Source organism: Chionomys nivalis, chromosome 10, assembly GCF_950005125.1.
Source record: "Chionomys nivalis chromosome 10, mChiNiv1.1, whole genome shotgun sequence".
In the NCBI taxonomy this organism is placed as follows: Eukaryota; Metazoa; Chordata; class Mammalia; order Rodentia; family Cricetidae; genus Chionomys; species Chionomys nivalis.
The window spans coordinates 8834974-8858270 of record NC_080095.1 but is presented as its reverse complement, the minus strand read 5'-3'; the positions used below and the strand labels follow the sequence as shown (position 1 = coordinate 8858270).

At 34.8% G+C, this 23297-nt stretch overlaps 1 gene segment (V, D, J or C); it reads right to left on the bottom strand.

Moving 5' to 3' along the window:
- Positions 1-971: 971 nt before the first annotated feature.
- On the bottom strand, positions 972-22479 carry LOC130882759 (immunoglobulin heavy variable 3-74-like). The segment is given in 4 exon segments: positions 972-1045; positions 14065-14108; positions 21999-22317; positions 22424-22479. Coding segments are annotated over 4 exon segments (483 nt in total).
- Positions 22480-23297: the final 818 nt, after the last annotated feature.

Here is a 23297-nt window from a genome sequence, read left to right as displayed (position 1 = left end):
AAAGTATACAATGGAAGAAAGAGAGCAATTCAACAAATGGTGCTGGCAGAACTGGTTGTCAACCTGTAGAAGAATGAATATAGATCCATATCTATCACCATGCACAAAACTCATGTCAAAATGAATTAGTAGTATCTTTTATCTGAAACACTACCACTCCTATTTTGAAATGACAGGTGGAGTGAAGAGAATCTTGATATTCATCACTTACCTAACCTAACATATCTAGTGATAGACAACTAGTGACCATGTATCAAAGAAGGTGGAAAGTCTGCTAACATCAATGTACAGTATATACTGGTATATATATATATTTCCCCACTCACCTCTCTCTCTCTCTCCCCCCCCTCTATGACACACACACAGAGACACACAAATAAATATGACTAAAATATCTTCAGAGAGAAATGATCACAGGGTATAAAACAACTATAATCATAAGGATCAAGAAATACCTAAAAGAATTTGTCTCTTTCTTGTCTCAACTATGTCCACTTGAGTCAAAAAGTCTGATCCTCATTCATGGAACAGAAGAGTAATCCAAAATATAAAATTGTTCACAGATGACATGAGTTTGTCTCATAGATGACTTGTATTTTTATACAAAAATGTCATTCAGAGATAAATAATTATTTAATAGAAGTACATGTTATCTGTTGACCATTAGGGGATAAGGGAAAAACAGATTATTTTCTTTTCCCCAAGAATGAATGTGGGCTTTATGAGATCAGTATTAGGCTGTAGGGGTTGGCAGACCAAGGGCTTTGGGACAGAAGAATATTTGATTTGAATGAAAATGTGTATTATAAGTTCAGTCGTTTGATCTTGGTCTTAGATGATGGTTTGTTATAGGTGGGTCTTCTTTCTATGTGTTGCTTTCATTGGTTAGTTAATAAAGAAACTGTCTTGATAGGTCAGAACAGAGGTGGGTGGAGTAGACAGAACAGAACGCTGGGAAAAAGGGAACTGAGTCAGACACCGTGATTCTCCGACCTGAGACGAATGTAGGCTAGAATTTTTCTTGGTAAGCCAACACCTCGTGGTGCTACAAAGATTATTAGAAATAGGTTTAGCAAGATATGAGAGTTAGCCAAGAAGAGGACAGATATAATGGGCCAGGCAGTGTTTAAATGAATACAGTTTTTGTGTTGTTATTTCTGGGGCTAAGCTAGCTGTGCGGGAGCCAGGTGGAATTAAAAACAGACCCACAGGCCTCCTCACTACAATGTTTTTTTTCTAAAGAATTGGGAGGGGTGACTTTCCTGCAGAAACAGCATCATTAATGGTGGGCTTTGAGAGTTCCTACCCTCATCCAACTTCTCTCTGCCTTTTGCTTGTGATCTCTCAGATTTCTGTCCACTATTTGATACTATGGTTCCTCCATGCTCCTTTGGATTCTATCTCTGAAGTAATGAAGCAAAAAAATTTCTTCTCTTAAATTGTCTTTGGCCACAGAGTTCTATGAAAGGAAATGAAAATTAATAAATAAAAACATACACCTTGTTCAGGCCTCTACACCAATAGGATTCAGTTATAAATTGTTAGTGATCACAAAGGGACATGACATCACAACTCAGACATATCTTCATTCTTACACACACACACACACACACACACACATTTATTTGTAAAATGTACTGAGTCAGCTTACTTAGGGCTAATATTTGTATATGTATCACCTATCATGATAATTTTAGTTCGGAGAATATTTATCCTTCACTCAACAACAACTAATTTGTGGGCCCATATTTCAAAATAAAGTATGACTAAAATCCCTCTTCACTTAACAAGGGGGCAGACTAAGGGTTTAACAGCTACACAGAGACTGAAAATGAGATTTAATAACAACAAATGGTATTATACTCTTAACGGTAATGACCTGATATTTACAGCTGCATATAAGGTGATGGGAAAAATCTGGTAATGACCAATGGTGCTAAATACATCGGTAATGACCGAGAAGAATATAAATTTATGGTAAAGAAAACTATGAAATTATAAATAATTGGAGAGCTGGTACTGACCGGCTAAAGGTGAAATTGTGAAGAATCAGAGAGCTGGTACTGACCGGCTAAAAATAAAATTATGAAGAATTGGAGGGCTGGTATTGACCGGCTAAATATGGAATTATGAATAATTTGGAGAGCTGGTATTGACCGGCTAAATATGAAATTATGAAAATTGGGAGAGCTGGTTTTGACCGGCTAAATATGAAATTACGGTATTAGAAATTTGAAGATCGGTATTGACCGATGATGTGGAAAGATCATGATTGTGAATTGCTGCGATTGATAGTTGGCTGAAAGAGAGGCTGTGATGATGAATGTTAAGAGTTGATACGTATGCTGAGAAAGTTAACTCTGAATGATGTTCTGTACCAGCGGAAGAAACATCTTCAACTCAGGTGATTCTACTCTCTTTTAAGATAGGAGAATATAGTCATTGGGAGCATAATTATTCATAAAGCATTATGATACATCCTGACAAGAGATATGGCTGATATACAGGGCCTGAAAAGTATATTTCTCTCCACTAATCTCTTCTTTTTACAGAGGTCGGCAGTCAATGACGGGTTTGAAGCTTCTTCTCCCCAGATGCCTAAGACAGGAGCTTGCATAATTGATGCCTGTTCCAATGACGGGAAAATTTGGGTAAATGAAGAGGACTTTGCCCAAACCAGGCGCGGAGTGTCTGTCCTGTTGCAGACGCACAGGAGTTATTAAAATTAATAAGAGAGAGTGGATTGTGGGCCCATATTTCGGTTTGGCACAGTAGCCATTAGCCTGGTCGAGCTAGGCACATAGCTCTGCAGACAAGCTGTCGCCTCCTTAACAAAAGTCAGGATGTGCTGCTCCTAGTTTCTTTTGTGAGAATGTGGATTACCTGAGGAGACATGTTGGCTAAAGCTGATGATTCAAGAGTTTCAGAGGTTCGGTGCTTCCTTCCTTTTGTAACTAAGAGGATGTCTTATAGAGATGCTAATTCATGACCTACCTGACTGCTAGATGCAGATGTGACCTAAGCCCAGGCACCTGGTTGCCTTGGAGACAGCCTAAGGTGTTTTCCCCCCACTGAATGAAGATATAAGATGTTCCGAGAATAAAGAGTCATTCGGGCCTTTTCCAAGATGACCTTGTAAGCTGTGTCAGATTTATTCCTCGCGACTCCTTTTCAGCCGGGCTAGGGAATCTATGTTGGACCCACATGGGCTCCGACACTAATTGTTTGTAACTTGATGTGGGATTTTCCTCTGAATGCTGTGAATATAGTTTATCACCAATGGTTGGTAAGAAAACTGCTTTTGCCTATAGGAATGCAGAGTATAGTCAGATGGAAAATCCAAACACAAATATATAGACAGAGAGTAGGTGGAATCAAAGAGACACTATGTAGCTGCCAAAGGAGAAAGACACCAGAATCATACTGGTAAACCACAGCTCCGTGTTTATACATAGATTAATAGAAATGGATTAATTAAAGTGGTAAGAGCTAACTAGGAATATGTCATCAATATCGGATAAACTGTGTTCAAATTAATAGTTTCTCTGTGACAATTTTGGTCTGAGTAGTCAGGAAACCAAAGCAGGTTCTCTGCTTACATAAGAGCACCTAATGTTCGGCAATGTAATCCACAAAGAGCCTAAGAAAACTTAAATAAAAGGACTTCTAGAACCCCTCCAAATGGAGTCAATTGGAGTGTCTAGGTAGTCACAATTTTCCAAATAAGGTCCATTTGCTGCCCACAAGCAGAGGCATAGCTTCTTTAAGAGATAGCTTCCTGGTTCTTTCTGACAGCCCTTTCAGAAAGTCCTGCTACAGAGCACTTAAATGGGGTTTGTGAGCAGAGAGCTACAAGTTGCTTAATGGCAACATAGACCTACTGCATCCCTGGAAGTAGGAAGTAAGCATGACTCATAGAGCTGGCAGTAAACATACTTCTACCATCTTTAGTGAGGCAAAGCCAAAAAGCAATGGCACAGTGTTATCTTAGTCACACTGTTTGACATTTTAAAAGTGCTCTTGTACAAAAAAAGCATTACAGATATAATAGAAATGCTGATTTAGACAGAAATAAAACATCTAAATGAGTCACAGTGTTTGATAAATGTGCATGTGTTTAGGACTAAAGGTAATAAAATAAATATTAAAATGTTACTTAACTAGCTTAATTTCTAACTGTACTATAAATCTTGTCTTCATATGTACAAATAGGCATAGTTATCTCTTCCCTCAAGGAAACTTCTCTTTACAAAATTTGGAGACCATTGCAGAAAAACAAATCAAAATGCATAGTTGTTATTCAAACTGCAACTGGTATATCTACAACATAACTTATGCATCATAGGCCTAGAATTTATTGTGGAAGAGAGAATGGAAAGTGGTGTGAGCCAGGGTAACTAATTTTCCTCTAATATTATGTCTGTTATAAGTGGTAGAGAAGATATAATCAAGAAGCCTAACTAACAAGGCTCCAGAAACAAACCTAATGCAGAATGAAACCAATAAACATTCTAATATGGAAGAAGGAAACTTTACTGTGCCTCAGTTCTACTCAAAGTATTATAGACAATTAAAAAGCCATGAGTAGGAAAAATAGTCTTCAAGTGATAAGAGTATACTAATACATTTTCCAATACTGTACAGTCCTGAAAACATACTTACAAGTAACATTATATGCAGTAATGGGATTGTATTTCCATAATTAAGGATACACACATATATACATACACATACATTTATACATACACACATATACACATGGCTGGGAGAGAGGAAAGCAAACATATTTACAAAGTAAATAAAAAGGCAATGAACTTGAATGAAAACAGGAGTCTACAAAGGAATCTTAGTATAAAAGAAAGAAAAAAGAAAACAAAATATATTATGATCTCAAAAATATTTACATAAATTCACAATAGAAACAAAACTTTTTGTTCATTAGTTTCTTTACTTTTTCATGTAGTAATTAAAATAATAGAAACTGAATGATATGTAGTTCAGCAATAAAGCAATTACCCAGTATGCACAAAATAGTGGATTCCTTTGCACACAGCATAACAACCCCCGTCATAATATTTGCATCACAACTGGAACTCTTGGGGTGATGTTGAGCTGCTGACCTGGTCTATTACAAGTATACACTGTCCCTTTAAGAGACAAGAACTAGCCACTCCTAACCTCTCTCCTTTCCCCAAGGGAAGTGACTATCCCACTTTCTCCAGCATACATGCTCTCTTTTTTATTCTATGTCACAAAGAGGTATTGCTCTCTCTCCCCCACCTTTCTCTCTGTGTGTCTATCTCTGCCTCTCTCTGTCTCTCTCTCTTCTCATCTCTTTGTCTCTATCATTGTGCCTCTCTTTCTTCTTCCCCCTTCTCACCTCCCCCTATCCTTTCTACTCTATAACACACTAAATAAACTCTATATCCAAACTCTTTCTTAGAGATGTACCTCTGTCTCCCACCTACTGTCTTCTCCCAGCCACTAAGGCAACCCAACCTGCCAAAGCCTCAGGGGACTTGCTGTGGCCTGTGATATCTGCAACAGCCCCTTATGGGAATGGCTGCCCATTCTGCTACCACTTCACCCTGTAGGATCAGGCCCACACAATTATATCATTAACAAAAGAATAACTTGATTCAGAAGGATCAGAGCTCAAGATAGTCTTTGTAATTTTAATATGATTGAGAAAAGCACAGAATAAATGAAACTGATATCTCCCAAAATATAATATAAAAGAAATAATTCTATAAATGATTGCACAATACATATTTCAGGAAGAGATAATTTCCAGGCACAGGAAGCCAAATTTAACATTCCTCTGTATCTGTTTCACCGGGTGTCTTCTCAGTATATCCTAACAGCACTTGAGGAATTTGGAACCTTGTTTAACACTTAGTACCTAGGAAACAATGGACACTTCTTTCATCAGGATACTACATCTAAATCATCTGAATCATGTTTTCTCTCAGTTATACTTAATCTTGAATGAGAATTAACAATCCCTTATTGTCTTCCTGTGTTATTATAGTATTTGGAAGTAAATTGTAATTTTGACACAATATAAAAATATTTAATTCAGTGTTCATCAAAATTTCATTGCAATGCTTTTCACACATCTGGATGTGAGCTGCTCCTGCCAACCTGTAAAGAAATGAATCCCAGATACTCTGAGTCTCAGTGAGTCCAAGATCTCATGTTGTTCTTATCAAAAAATATTTTACAGTAAAACAAAATTTTATACTAAAGGTTAGTGATATACACACACAGAGACATACATGTATAATATATATGAGATATTCATCAATAAGCATGTTAATTATAGGAAATGGGTATAACTTTCATGGACAATGTAGAAAATCATTTTAATTATAGGAAAATGGATAGAATTAGAGATTTAAAGATATGAAATATGAAGGACATGTCATTAAAATTATTTTCAATTGCATGCTTTTAAAAGATGATATCAATGTAAATTTGAGACTAGTTTGTTTATATTCGGGAAAGACAGATGATAATATATAAGGAGGGTGATAAAAAGTCGTGATTTCAAAGAAGTGTAAATGCATACATTGAAAGTAAGAAAATTAAAACTCTTACCTTACATGATTAACATATACTAATAAAATATAAGCATATAGATTCATCTAAACTATGTCAAATAGTTCCATAAGCATTTACTCAACTTATAATAGAAATCCCATATGCCCATGATAGTGGTAAGCCCATAAGTATTATTCAGTAAATGTATAGTTGACAGATATATTAGACTAATCCATGGGAGTATGACTACCCCATATTAACAACCTATTCAGCAGAGCTAGGAGAACATTTGTCTTTTGGATAAGTCACTGTCAATTCTATGGAATCATTGTGAAATCCTGTATTTTCTCCCTTCAAAATGGGATTCATTTCCAAAATACCTCAGCAGTGTAAGTTCCAATTCTGCATGGGCAATCAAACAACCTTCCATGTGTCAATCCCCCACAATTACCCTTGATAAAAGACAACATAAGAACTTAAAAGGGATAGGAATTTAGTATCCTTACTGACTAGTCACAAATGAGTCCATGGTTCAGAGATCTTGAGTAAATTTATCTAATGATTTAGAATGTTGGGTATTTCTCATTGGATACTAGCTCCTCCTAGGTAGTGTCACCCTTTCCTAGAGCACTGATTTATACAGTTCTTCCTGATTGCTTTGTGATTGTGAAATGTGTATGGATATCATTGTTTTGGCCATTGGAAATTTTTAACTATGTAAAAATTAAAAACCTGGTGAAGATTGCCCCTCTTTTCCTTCTCTCTGCTTCATTATCCAAAGGAATAAAGAACATGTAATGGTAACATGTGAGACGATTTTTGTTTTACCCTTAGGTCCAATTAACAGGATTTTTGCTTGTCATAGACATCTATCTCTTAGCCTGCAGGTGTGCTGAAACTGGTACTCAAAGCCACCAATATTATGATTCCTGAAGACATACGATCAGATAAGTAATTTTCAATACTACCTGAAATAGAAGTAGCTTTCAACAGAAATTGTTCTAGCAGAAAGTTTTTCCTGGGAGAACATATTTTGAGGTCTCCCTAAACATCTAGTCTACTAGGAGGTCTCCCTGAGAAGGTTATTGCAGAAAACAACGTGCAAGAATCTCATTTGAGGGTGAGTGGAAAGAAAAAATTCCAACCTCTTCAAAATTCCATGGGCCAAAGTGAATCTAAAGAGAAAAAACTACTTGTAGAAATCATCTGGCATGTGCTTAAGATGAAAGTTCTTAAAGTTAATTCTAACCAACTTTCTGAATTCCTTAAATTTGTGCAAACAGTAATCCCTTGATGCCCAGACTGAGACTTTCGATTCTGAGACCTTGAAGTCATTTAGTAAAGCTCTTAAAGAATGAACTGTGAAAAATGCAAAACAGCAAGTGCCTCCCACGAGCAGTTCTATGTGGAATATGATTAAATCAGCTCTGGTAACTGATCAAGAACTTAAATCAACCTTCCATTCTTTAAATAAAAAAAAAAGGCCTAATCTAGCAGGCATTGGATCTAGATGCTTCTCGTTTAGACAGTTTGGCCATATTTTTAAACTTTGCTCCTCTAAAGGATGGAGTTATGCAAGTCCAAATGTTCCAGGTTCAACTCAAAATAAAAATCAAAAAATGCCACCAGAACTCTGTTCTGATGACAGAATGGCTTTCAATGGAAATGGAATTGTAAACTTTTTCAACAGGGATAGCACTCTCTTAACTGATGTTAGTGTCCCTGCTGCTGATGGGACAACCCAGACTAATCTGGGAAAATCCAAAAAGTCCTTGCCTCCCATCTCCAATGGCTATTGCTAAAAATTCTCTATCATTTTAATAGATTTGCAGAATTGTTTCTTTACCATACCTTTACAACCCAGAAATTTTCAACATTTTGCATTTAGTTTACCTCCACCTAATTTTCAGAGACTTTATCTACAGTGGAATTCCTTGCCACAAGGCACTAAAATGAGCTGAACTTGTGTCAAAAGTTTGTAAATGTAGTCCTCTAATAGTTTGTATAAAGTCCTCGGCTGTATACCTTATTCACTGTATGGATGATATATTAAGTAAGAGACTCTTTACAAGAGATGTTACAATTTCCTATTCAACATTTAATCTTATGTGGGTGTCAGGTGGCACCCTGAGAAAATCCAAACGTATCCACCATTTTCTTATTTGGACCACGTTATCCAAACATATTTTGTTTCCCCCTAGCCTTTTCAATTTCAAATCAATCATTTATGAACTCTAAATGACATCCAAAGACTGCTTAAAATACTAATTGGGTTTCACCTTTCATAGAGATATCCACGACTGTATTCAAGCCATTATACAACATTCTCCATGGTGACCACAATCCCTGGACACCTTGGAAGCTAACATTGAATCAAAAACTTTCTTGGCTCTTATAAAAGGAAAACTTAATTCTCAAAAGCTCCTTTATATAGATTACAGGAAACCAGAGTCATTCAATACTTCTTTCTGAATATACACCTTCTGCCTACTTTTGGTAAAAAGGGTCAGGAGAAAGATTGAATTTTCCTGTAACACATTAAAAATTTGTGTGCCTAAATCTCTTTGGTTCTTTTCTCTTTGGACAAGGGAAGAAGAAAGTAAAAAAAAAATTAACAGAAAATTGAAATTGGTGTAGGATTGACACAATTACAACTAAGAAATGATAAACAGCTAAGACAAAAGAATTAGAACAGAGTACAAGAAAGAAAACAGAATAAAGAGACATATGGAGGAAAATTTTCCTGGAACTGAATTGTTTTCCGTCAGATCTCCTTAGTTATGTCCCTTGACTTGTTATTGAAGCATGATATCTATGGCAAGATAGTATGGCTACTGGGATTAAAGCTGTGTGTTATTTATGCCTGCTCAGTGAGGCTGGCTATTATGACTGTTGTATTTTTCTAATCTTCAGGGAATCATTATTAAAATAAATTAAGTGCAATAAATACATACATATATAAAATATGTATGGGCAATAACTACATGAAAAATGTCTATTTCATTTTCATTTGAGAAATTCATAGAAAATCCTCCATATCTATCCTATCTTTATGAGTTTGAAGTCTTGTACCTAATTTCTATCATAACTTTCTTTCTGTATCAGGTAAAAAATGAAAACTATAAATATCAATTGTTCAACTCCCTCAGAGATTCAATAAGAAAACAATATTAACTGAATAAGCAGGAAGTGGATACAAGGAAATTCCAAAAAAAAATGTGAGTGATGACACAAATAGTTCTCTGCCTGAACACCCATTCAAATTCTTCTGCAATGTAGGAACATCCATCTTCAGCCTATAGGACTTACATATGCAACAGATTTTTTCTTTGAAAGAGGATATTCTGAAGGGATATCCCTTATTTTCTTGAACATATTTGGCAGTCACTTTCTTTTGTGTTCTGCTTATGAAATTAGGACAGCATACTCTCAGCAGTAGAAGCAGGGTCATTTTCTTTCCTAATGGGTTAAATTTTCCACAAAGAAATGAACTCCATGTGGAGTTTCTTCAGTGCCCATTATCTTCTCTGAAGTAAAAAAGAGCCTTTGTTATTAAAACATCTTAAATGCCATAATCTGTAGATGCCTGAAGTGTTTGAAGTTGACCTGTCAATCTAAAAAATATCTTTGTTTGACCCCATACCTAATGTGACCCCATGTTTGATTATAATAGGTTACTAATTATTAACATATATTTCATTATTAGCCTAAACAGTTGGTAATAAAATTTTAAAAGACTAGAGATTTCCATTACATTGTTTAATGAGCTGAACGATTTTAGAAATTTAATCTTATATTTGTATTAATGTACAAAATTGCATATAATATATAAAAGTCCAATCCAAGATAAGACATTTAAAATTAGTATTTGTTTTTTAAAAGTAGATTCGATACTATATCTTTTTAACTTATCATATCTATATCCTCCCCTTTTATTTTCAAAGTAGATATAATAATCTACACTTTTAATGTATTATATTTATATCCCACATTTTTTTCTTTTCAAAACAAGAATCTTGTATTTAATTTAGTTTATTTAACTCTTTTTCTGATCATTACCCATAACAACTAGCAACCAACACTCTAAATAAAACAATAAACACAATCCCTTTTGGGGGACTGTGTGTCTAGTTCTGTAGACAACTTCCTGCTTATTTGGAGCACTGTTAATCTTATGGGTATCCAAAGAAAATTTAGGATTATGATCAAGTCCTTACTTGAGTATTTTGTGAAGCTGGATCATCTCAGTCAGCAGTCCTGAAGATATTTTGATGTAGAACTCAAAGAAAACTGCATCAGAGAAGCTCTGAAACTTTGGAACATCTCAGCCTTTTGTTCCCACTGGAAATTTTTCAAGGTGTCTTCCCTAATCAAACTATATTTTTCTTAATTCAGAATGAATTCACAATCTTTTATCTCCTGTGGAAACAAGAACAAAACCTCTTTTTCAAAGTAACATATTTTCGGCTTTAAATTTTGAAGTCAAGCATTTCAAAATATATAGGTTGGATTAATCCAGCAGTTTTTATAATTATGCACTTTCACTGCTGGTGCTATTTCCTCAGCCATTAAACAATCCAAAGACAACACAAGAAGATATAGTATGCAGATTTCTTATGTATTTTCCATCATTATGTGATTTTAACTCTATTTAATTTTTTAATTTTTTTTTTTTTGAGATAAGGTTTCTCGGTGTAACTTATCTCTCTTGGAACTCACTTATAGACCAGGCTGGCTTCAAACTCATAGTGATCCTCCTGACTCTGCCTTCCATGTGAGTGGAATAAAGGTGTGTCCTGCCAACCCACATATATTTCTTTTTTTAAGGAATTTCTCTAACCTTTTTCTTTTCTCTCCCAAATCTACATATATTTTTAAACTCATTGTAAACCATTTAGAGGGTGTTTTTTTTCCAATCTGTATTTGTCCTTACTGTGTCTCTCTATCTTTTTTTGAACACATGGGTCTCTAAACTGCTAAACTTCATGACTAGAATTGATATCCTGGCCTTGGCAACTGAATCTGCCCCACTCCTTAACTTCCTGAGAATCTAGCCATATGGTGGAGGTCTTGCAAGAACCAGTTTTTTTGTCACAATTCTTTGGAGTTCGTAAGTTTACGCCACCACTAAGAACAATGCCATGCAGTTTTTGCTACTAAGGCTGAACCAGGAGCCTCTCTTAAAGGAATTGTGCTTCTGTTTGCTGAGCCCAACTGAGACAATGTTGCTACCAAGAAGCCATTCTTAATTCTGTTTTACCTGGCTAGAATGTGGGGCTCAGACTAATGACCTGAGTCTCATGTTGTACTGACTAAGCTAGCCAGGCACTAACTAGCAGTACTCCTTCAACAAATTGGTGCCCACATATCAAATCCAAATCTTCTTAAAAACCTGAGAGAGCTTGATGAATTCTAGACAGAAAAATACAGAGTTTAACACAGCTTCTTGCTTCTTGCTGATTCCATGGTGCGGCCCCTTTAAGAGAAGTATTTCTGTTTTAGTGGTAGAAAAAAACAAACAATGGGAGCAACACAGTTTTGAAATACTGGATTTCTGGGCCATGCTCCCAGCATGAACTCTCTTTTCAGGAGTTCTGGCTATTGAACATTTAAATGGGGTTTGAGAGCAGACTGCTGCAACTTGCTTAATGGCAGCATGGACTGTCTGTACACCTGAGAATGAGGTTGTGGGCATGGCTATCAGAGGCAGCAAACACCTCTGCCATAATGGGCTAGGTGCAACAAGCAGTGAGTACCATACATTCCCTAGTAATGCTGTATCTTAAGTTTTAAGAGGCACTTAGCCTTTTAAGAAGTGCTCCTCGACAAAAGAATTACAGATACACAACAGAACAGATTTAGACATAACAGACCTCTAAATGGGTCACATTGTTGGATAAATGTAAATAGGCTTGGGATAGAGAAGAAAACAAATAAATTGAGTTACCAAAAGAAATAGACAGATTAAAAGGAATAAAGAAAAATAAGTCACTTAAAGATAGAAAATTCACAGAGAGCTTGGATTATGTATATTACTGTTTTCTTTTAAATATTTTGACTGTAAAGGAGCTAAGTAGCCAACATACATACTTTAAAAGTATCATGACCTCAGAATTTGAGTCTAAGGATATGTTGTTCTGTAATGAGGTTCTTCTTTTGTATCTACAGAGGACGAGAACCTATGGAATCAGTCCAGACTAATGTAGTTTGATTAACCAAGACCTCCTGAAAGGTTGCCTAAAACTCACTTCAAAAAATGAAAAACGATAGTCTGTTTTTTAAAAAAAATAAAGGGAACATGACCATCATATTCTCAAAAGGTGAAGTGGCTGCTTTTTGGTAGTTTAATGGGTTATGGGTTGGTTATTCGTTGTTTCTGTTCATGATCAGGAAGAAAGTTCAACAAAGGAGATGAGATTTAGAATTCTTGTTTGGAAAAGAAAAAAAGATACTGACATGACAGAATAAAAGCTTATATTATTGAATCTTACTCTTAAAAGTAAAAATGAAGGATATAGTTATGCTAAGATAATTTGGTAGATTATTGAATCTACTTTTAAAAAGCAACTACTAGTTTAATTGTTTAACATTGGATTTGACTTCTGTATGTTATTTACAAATTTTGTATATTAATATGAGATTAATTTTGTTAGAACATACAGTACATACATTTCTACTCTTGTTCAACGTATGCCTATACAACTATATCTATACAACTCATTTAATAATGCATAGTAACCGTTTGGGAATAATAAGGAAATATTGGTTGTAGTTAATCACTTATTACAATAGAATTTTTAGTCAAATTAGGTAGTTTTGAGGTCCAACAAAGATATATTTTAGATTGACAGGTCATCTTCTTATACTTCAGAGATTACAGAATATAATATTAAAGATGTTATATTTATGTAGTTTTTTTTTTGTTTATGACAATGAGACATATCTGCTCCTGGTAGCACCAATCTACATCCAAGAAGATGACTGATATCGAATAAGTTCCACACCGATATTATTTTCTTTATGACAAAAATAAGTCACTGGGCAAGAAATTGCTCTTTCCTTGACTGTTGACCATATGTTGTTCTAATTGGACAAGGAAGATAAGAAAGTGACTGTCAAACATTGTCAAGATGAGGGACAGACCTTCAGAATATCTTGGTTCACAGAAAAGTCCTTTGGATATGTTAGGATTTAGGTTGAAGCAGGATGCCCCAATGATGCCTGGGTACCTCGAGTGACTTGTTCAGACAGCCAACTGTTTTTGTCATTTCTAACATATTCTTAGAAGTTGCTTGTTCACACTTTTTACTTACTCAGTTAGTATTATTTCTTCTTGGATTTCTGAGGTGTTAGAAGATTAGATAGTTATATTGATAGTTTTCCTTATTTATGAGACTCATAAAAAATTCACTAAAGAAATGTAAAGTGTATAAAGTTAAGAGCTATTAAAAGATAGTTTTACATGGTAAGGCATGTTATGATAGAAAACAAAATAGGTATGCATCTTTGAGTTCAACCAACATAGGATAGTTAATGGAGTATCTTCTCCAAATTTGTCAAATGCAAATGGATTAGACATTGTAGATGTATTTAATCCTTGCATATATTTTATGTTGTTATTGTAATTATTGCATATAGTTTTCTTATATTAGGTATAGCATTCTTTCAATTTTAAACAGAAAAGGAAAATATAGTGAAATTTTATTTGTTTTAAAGAAATAAAGCTTGCCTTAAGATAGGCTTAGAATTCTAAAACATTAAAGGCCAAGAATGGAATAACAACTTTAATCCCAGGACTCAAGAAACAGTCAGACCATTAAATGTCTATGAGGTTAAGGCTACTCTGGGCTACACAAGATCCATCCCAAAACAGATCCAGGCTGTGGTGGCTCATGCCTTTATCTCAGTGTTTAGAAGTCATACATATTTAATCTGCGTAGTAGGGAGGTGGAGACAGGATGATAGGTAATACCACAGTGGAGAGAATAATGTAAAGATGAAGAGACAGGAACTCACTGGAGTGTGGAGTCTATTTATGAAAATAGGAGCTCGCTTTTTCAGTCTGAAGATCTGGTAGAGGTTAAAGGTTTCTCCACTAGTTCACAGCTTTGCTTTTCTGATTCAGCTTGAACCCCAATATCTGCCTCTGGATGTTCCCTTTTCATATTAGATTCTTATTGTATGATCTTCCTCTCTGTGTGTCATCTCTGTCTCTCCCTCAAAAGTCATTATTCAATAAACACATTCATTCAATAGAGAAGAGATCATTATCAGAAATAATGATGACAGCTGTACAAAACTCTCCTGCATTATTATTTTTGTGAATAACAAAGCCTAATGCTAAGAGTAATCAGCAAATTGGAATTCTTTTTAAATAAACAAGAAAAAGATATGTGTCCCTATATACATTGTCACAGAGTAAACACTAACTTCGAAATGATCAACAAAATTTATAACAAGAAATATTTTTTCTACATCAGTATCTATGTGCCTTAGGTGATCATTATGTCACATGAAAACTTTTATGGCATTCTTTTATCATTTATGTTCTTTTATTTCTTGAGGAAAGATCATGGAATATACCAAATAATTAAATGGGGATAGGCAGTATTCTCATTTTTATTATTCTTCTGACTGCAGACCTGCAGCCCACAAAATAGTGCCATATATTAAATGTGAATCTTCCCTTCTACATTACACCTCTGTGGAAAAACTCTCACATCCACTGAGTAAGAGACTTAGATGATCTCAAGTTAAGTCAAGCTACTAGGAATGTTATACCTCACAACTTCAGCCCTGTTACAATAGCATCTAATACCTTTAATTTTGAAAAATAGCAGTGAAAACTGATTTGTACAAAGTCATAGAAAACATTAAATAACCAAAAGCTATTTTCATCAATAGGCATAGTTTTAAATCTGTTTATTCACAGGAAAAATCATATAAAATAATCTAACATTAATAAACACAAACTTAAACCTTGAGAATGACTGAGACATATGAAAGAGGATTGTAATACTTGTAGACATGGATAGATGGCAGAAATATACAACATATATTCGGAAATAATTTTATTGAGAGAAAAAGGTACAGTAACAAAAATCAGTATTCATAACTGAGATAATTTCTGCAAGCAAGTTTCTACACAGCAGAAAGTTCATTAGCAAAATGAAGAATATACAAAACCTTGGGAAAATGTTCTTAATTAATATTTTATTAAAATATAACTATATCCTTTTCCTTCCTCTAACAAATCCAATGTCTCTCTCATCTTTTACTTCAAAACTCATTGATTCCCCTTTCCTAATATTTGTTTTCACACATGTAGATGTATGCATACATAATCATATATGCATAAATATAGATATACAGCATAGTCTGATCAGATTAGTATGTTTATGATTTTAGGGCTACCCTCTGGGTATTGGATATTTTTTAAAGTTTACACAGCATAAACATGATTTTCAATTTATATACAAATGAACAGGAATCACAAGTAGTTAAAATAGAAGAAAAATTCACGGAAGTAGTTAAACATATTAGAGAGAAATTTTTCTGGATAACATTTACATATCCTTAAGAATATATAAAAATAACCCAAATTTTTTAATCATCATTGAAACATAAAATGAACATAAAAAGAAATGTACATCACACATCTTATGATATAACAAGAAAATGTCATTAATTTTACTGTAGATAAGAGTGATCACATGAAGTGTACATTTCAACAAGCAAAAATAGCACCACCATAAATTCTGATGTCTCCAGTGGATATGTGTATAAGAAAGGAAATTGTGTCAATGAGATATTTATACCAACTGACACAATCATTGCATGATTATTTACAGAAGCCAAGAAAAGATATTTACTTCCAAAGTAATAGGGATAGATATGTGGGGTATAGGAATCCAAGAGTTTGCCAGAGCAATGGCTGATGATTATGATGAAAAAATGATATAAGTTTTAAGATAGTCAAAAATGCAATGTAATATTTATGGAGAAATTGATCATTATTTATATTTTAAGGAATGGATGAAGAAATACTGTTATGTCACCTTGAGGTGAAGAATGTGCTGTCCTATGAGAGAGCAAAATGGAACTTAGTAAGTTACAGCAAGTGAGATAACACAGATATGTGTAAAGAAATCTTGCCTGACTGGTTAGATGGAGTATGCAAACGTGGACATCCTGGAAAGGAGAGCATTGTTCTAGATAGCAGAGGATGAAGTCCAAAGTGGAGGTGATACTGGATGTGTGAAACCCCCAGTTTTATAGTTCAGACAACACAGGTGAGACTTAAATTTCAAAAGTTTTCAATGATATATATTATATATTTGAAGTAGAAATAATGATATGAGACAACATGTTAATTGGTTTTGCTTATGTTTCCACACCACAGTGTGTTCACAAATTAAAACAATATAATAACTTATTTATAAGAGATTATTATTTAACAACTAATAATATTTTAAAACTAAATGTCTGAAAGGGATGATAGTGTGGAAAGTCATTGTTGATGTCTACTGTATTTTCACACTATTATACTTGAATAGGATACATGAGCATAATTCATGACATGTAATATGGGATTCTCTCTGTATGCAGTGAATATATTCTATTACCATTGGTTAATCAACAAGCTGATTTAGCCCACAGCCAGGCAGAATAAAGCCAGCTGAGAAATCCAAACAGGCTTACTGGGAGAAAAATACCAGAGTTAGGGAGATGCCAATAGCCACCAGAGAAACAAGATGTGTGGTAACAAGTCATGAACCTCATGGTTAAATATAAACGAATAGAAATGTGTTAATTTAAACATAAAACCTGGGCATAACTATACCCAAGTCATGGGTCAAACAGTTATAATTAATATTAAACCTCTGAATGGTTATTTTAAAAGCAGGTGTAGAACCAGGTGGGATGAGAAACCTCCAGCTACAAATGGCACCCAACATGGGGAATGGATCCACATAAGACTTTTAAAAGCTTTCTAAAGATTCCAAGTGCAAAATAAGGAGTGACATTGGGTACCCTAATCTCTCAATGCTGGCCATTTCACATAGACACATGTCCAGACAACTGCCTGAGAGACTGAACTGGCATCCCTTTGTCATGGGCTAGAACACATGGTAGATTCCTTCAGTCTCTTAGATGTGATACAGTAAAGAGGATCCCATCAGCTGCCTGTGGGCCTGAGAACTCAGTTGTAGGGTGAAAAGCATAGCATAGCTACAAGATATTTACTACTGCTTCCTAGAGTTGGGGCAGTAAACATGACTCCAGAAGCTTGTGGTGAACATACCTCCACCACGTAGTAAGCCAAATGGGTCAGAGTCAACAGCCAAAGCCTGAACTTTTGTCCTAGCCACACAAAAGATAACAGATATGCAGTAAGAGAAATTCATAAAAAATCCTCTAAAATGTCAGAATGTGTTTGAGAAACATGCAGTCTTGGTAGATAAGGGGATACAGGATAGAGTCATAGATTAAAAGTATAATTTAGGTTATTTCCTGTTTCTGGCTATAATAAACAATGCTGTTAAGAACATAGTTGAGCAAATGTCTTATAGTATGATTGAGCATCATTTGGATATATATCCAAAAGTGGTATTACTGGGTTTTGAGAAAGTTTATTTCCCAATTTTCTGAGAAATAGCCACAGCCACACTGATATCCAAAAGGCTGTACCAGCTTGCATTCCCACCAGAAATGAAGGAGTGTTCCCTTTACCCCATAACCAGTCCAGCATAAGTTGTCATCAGTCTTTTTGATCTTGTCCATTTTTTTTTTCGGGTTTTCGAGACAGGGTTTCTCTGTGGTTTTGGAGCCTGTCCTGGAACTAGCTCTTGTAGACCAAGCTGGTCTCGAAATCACAGAGATCAGCCTGCCTCTGCCACCCAGTGCTGGGATTAAAGGCCTGCACCACACCTGCCTGGCTGATCTTGGCCATTCTTACAAGTGTAAGATGGAATCTCAGAGTGGAATAATTACACAATGGAGTACTACACAGCAGAAAAACTAATGACTTCTTGAATTTTGCAGGAAAATGGATGGAGCTAGGAAATATCATTTTGAGTGAGGTAACCCAGAGACAGAAAGACAATTAGCATATGTACTCACTCATAAGTGGTTTTTAACCGTAAATCAAAGAAAACCAGCCCAAAAATCACAATCCCAGAGAACCTAGACAAAAATGAGGACCCCAAGAAAGACATATATAGATATAAGCTACATGAGAATTAGAAAAAGACAAGATCTCCTGAGTTAATTGGGAGCATGGGGATCTTGGGAGATGGAAGACAGGGAAGGAAAGATAAGGAGGAGATCAGAGAAACATGTAGAGCTCAATAAAGATAATATTTAAGAAATATAATTAAAAGGAAAAATGAATTTCATAAAAATAAAATAGAACAAAATATTATAATGAGCCACATAAAGATGAAAAATACCCAGAGAGTCTGAATTGCATATACTATTGTGTTTCCTTTTAATTTTTGACTATTAATGAGCTAGCTACAGAGAGACATTTGATTGTGAGGGCTGCCTATATAAACCAACATAAGGGTATCTTAACTTCATAATTTGTATCTAAGGATATGTTGCTTCGGAAAACACTTATGCTTTTATTTCCACTAAAATGAGAAACTCTGGGTTACTCTAGGTTAATATGGTTTGATCAAGTTAAGACACCTAAGATGTCTCCATGGGAGCAATAGCCCAGGTGATTTAACATCCAAAAGAGCTTAAAGTCAACTGACTTGCACATTCGATCCACACAGAATACTACAGCAAATATTTAGCCATAATTTTATATTTTCTCAGAATCAGTGTAAGGCTACCAGTACCTCCAATCAACAGGAAGTAGTATAGAAAACTACATTCCCCCAAAATAAAACTATACCCAAATTTCCAATATGCAAATTTTAAAAAAATAAAGGTTTAATTTTATTTAAAGGAGGTTGGTTATAAATGGTGAGTGGTCATAGTCAATCTGTTTCTAAAGAAAAAATGTGACTGTGATGTAAAACTATAAAAATGTAGATTATTAAATCGATTTTAGTCCAAAACCAACTATTAATATCAAAATACATTACATGGTTATAGATTTTGTTTGTTTGATACAAATTTATGGACAAATTTTATACTATATGTATATTTCTATTCTTTTTTAAGGTATTGTATTTATGCAGCTCATTTAAAATGCTATATAGTGTAGAACCCAATTCAATAGTCATCTATAATAGTGAAACATATAGACTTATTAGTTTAACTATACAAAAATACATTTCATAAGAATAGATAATCTTCAAACACTTCAAAGGTCTCTAGAATATGACTTTAAAAATGTTTTGATAACAGAGAATTCTTTGGACATGAAATATCTGCTTCTGGCAGCAACAATTAATTCAAGAGCATAATGGGCATCAAAGAAGCCCCTTATGCAGTTTGCCTTCTGAATGACAAGACTAGCCATTTGGTCAAGAATGTTTTGTTGCCTGGACAGCTTTACAAAATTTTGTATAATCTTGAATGCAGGACCCATTAAACGATAACTGGGACTTGCCAAAAAAGGTGAGACAGTACCTCAAAGATCCTTCTTCAAGGAAGAATCTGTCAGACATTCTTCAAGAAACAAAAGAGAGTGACAGACTAATGTTACCAAAATAGGAAAGATAGTACTTCAGATTCTCTGCATCACTGAGAAACCTACCAGATAATGTCAGTCTATAAGTTAAAAATGGATGCCCCAAAATTACTTATGAACTTTGGGTGACTATCCAGGCAGCCCAAAGTCTCTGTCATTTCTAATGGTTAGTCATTTATTTACAATAAATTTCCTTTTTAATTACATAAGACTGTATATTTCTGGGATCTTTGATGTAGTTGAACAGTAGATAGGTGTAATTATTTTTTTCCTTATTTAGGAAAAATAATAAAATAGATATGAAACTTCAGACTCGTAAAAATAGGATGGATGGTAGAATATTTGATTTAATTTGGTCAAATACAAATACACTAAATCTTGTAGCTGCAATCCTTGCTTAATAACAGTTTTGGTGTATGTAATTTTACAATAATGAAGTTAAAGCCTTCCTTTTTGATTAGATAGAAAAGGAAATCATGTGAAATGTCTTTCTGTATGCTATGAAAATGGTTTATATAGAGGCTGGAAAAGAAGGAGACTGTTCTTCTCAGGGACAGCAAGACATGAGCAATAATGTTAACTGAATTTAGGAAGGTTGAGAAAGGTGATCCTGAGAACAATCCCCTTCTTTTCCAACTCTATATTTCTCATACATGAGGCCCAAACTGTTGTCCCTTCATTGGATATGTAAGTTTGAATAAGAAAGCCTCACAGAGACTCGTATGTTTAAATACTGAGTCTCACTTGGAGAAAATGTTTGGTAAATATTAAGAGATTTTATCTTGTAGGAGGTGTGTCATTTTGAAAAGTTAGATTATACTAAAGACTCATACTATCTCAGTGACTTCTGCTTCTTGTTTCAGATTGAACTTGAGACCCTCAGCTGCTGTTCCAGCCACCAAGCCTTGACTCAGTCATAGTCCACTCTAATATTCTGAAGCTTTAAGCATAATAAATGTGTTCATTTTATGTTGCATTAATCTTAGTGTATTTTCATAGCAATAGAAAAAAAACAAAAGCAAATATCCTTAGTGTTTTGCACTACAGTAAAGAATTCTGGGAATCTAAGAGAAATGAACTTGTTCTGCCAGTGATCAGATTTTACCTCAAAGACCCAATGAGACCTATAATAGATTCACATAACAATGACAAATTGTGTTTTTGATTTTCTAAGTAGGTAGATCTCACATCTCATAAAGTTTTCTTGACGGGATCTATTTATACAAATTTCTATTATGATACAAGATGTAAGTCATGGAATAACCAAATGAACTAGAAACACACCTGGTTCTCATTTTAACCCGAGTGCACTATCCTCAAGGAGAAGAGAGGACATCCAAATGTGTTAAGATTTTTTTACCTAAGGATCATGGTGCCGTTTTCCTTTTGGTTTTCCCTCAAACATTAATGCTGCTATAATCAAAAAACCATGACATGACCTCTGTCTAAAATATGAAAAAACTCAACATATCTGTGTATTTTCTTCTCATGAAATTTCAATGACTAATGTGGGGTACTTTGTAGTTGTCACTTTACACTTTGTTCATTGGAGACTGTGCCTCATATGATAACATGGCACAAGAAGAACATATAATGTGTTGAGGACATTGAATCCCTTCACCATATACATGTGGAGAAAATTCCAGAAAAGTTTAAAAGAAATGCAGGTCAAACACCTGAGAGGAGTGCTTAATCTAATCATGTCTGCATAAACTCCTGGGATGAACTTGTATTCTGTGTCTTTTGCATCCCCTGGTGGCCCTGAGTGGCCTAACAGTGAGGTTTATGTCTGAGTTAACACTGAAGTCCCATCACAGTGTCTCGAGCACAGTAATAAGTGGCTGTGTCCTCAGATCTCACACTGTTCATTTGCAGGTACAGAGTGTTTTTGGCATTGTCTCTGGAGATGGTGAATCGATCCTTCACAAATGGTGCATAGTTTGTTGTACTGCTGTCTTTATTAATATCTCCAACCCACTCCAGCCCCTTCCCTGGAGCTTGGCGAAACCAGTGCATCCAGTAGTCACTGAAAGTGAATCCAGAGGCTACAGAGGAGAGTCTCAGGGATCCCCCAGGCTTCACCAGACCTCCTCCAGACTCCACAAGCTTCACCTCAGACTGGACACCTGCAAACACAGAGAATGTTTTTAGTAAATTGCCTCTGAAGCTCTATCTTTTATATATCTTGTTCATGTTCACCAACACACTCAGTATCTCTTCTTCATAAATTACCTTTTAAAAAAGCAACAAGGAAAACCCACATCAGCACCAAATCCATTGTGTGTTTTGTTTTCACTGCTGAACACTGAATAGGAAGACCTGGGCATTCAGGACTGATTCTTTTGTCTGAGCTTCAGAGTCAGGATTTATCTGGTTTTTATGAGAACAGATGGGCCTTATTTGCATACCTTCCTGCTATATAAGTTCTGTTGTTGGAACTAAGAGATAGTGTGTTCTAATATGTTTGTAAATGTTCTTGGGAAGTCTAGCAGTAAAGACTCTAGGATTCTGATAGCAAAAGGGGATTTTTGTATATAAATTTATGATAAAATATGTACATTTAATATAAGAATAAATGAAAAATATTATCTACCATGAGCAAGTAGGACTCATTCCAGAGATGAAGTAAAGTTTTACATTTGTAAAGTTACCAATGTAATTCATAAACAATCAGACTAAAAGACAAAATCCATATAATTTTATTGTAGGACTGAAAAATGAGTTTAACAAAATCTCATATCTCTTCATGATAAATGGCGTGAGACTCTAGGAACCCAAGGAATATATTTCACCATAAGAAGTGCAATACACTGGAGGCTCTCAACAAATGTCAACTGAAATTTAAAGAATTTATAAGCATTTCCACCTAAATCAGGAACAAGTTTATCCACTCTCTATATACCAATTCAAAATAGTACTTGAACTTTTATCTAGAACATTAATATAACTAAGGAAATAAAGTGGACAAAATTAGGAATGGAAGAACTCAAAGTATCTATCCTTGTAGATGATATGATTGAACACACAAGTAACCCTAAAATGCCTTCTGCAAACTCCTACAACTAAGAAATATGATTATTAAGTATCAGGACATGATATAAATGCA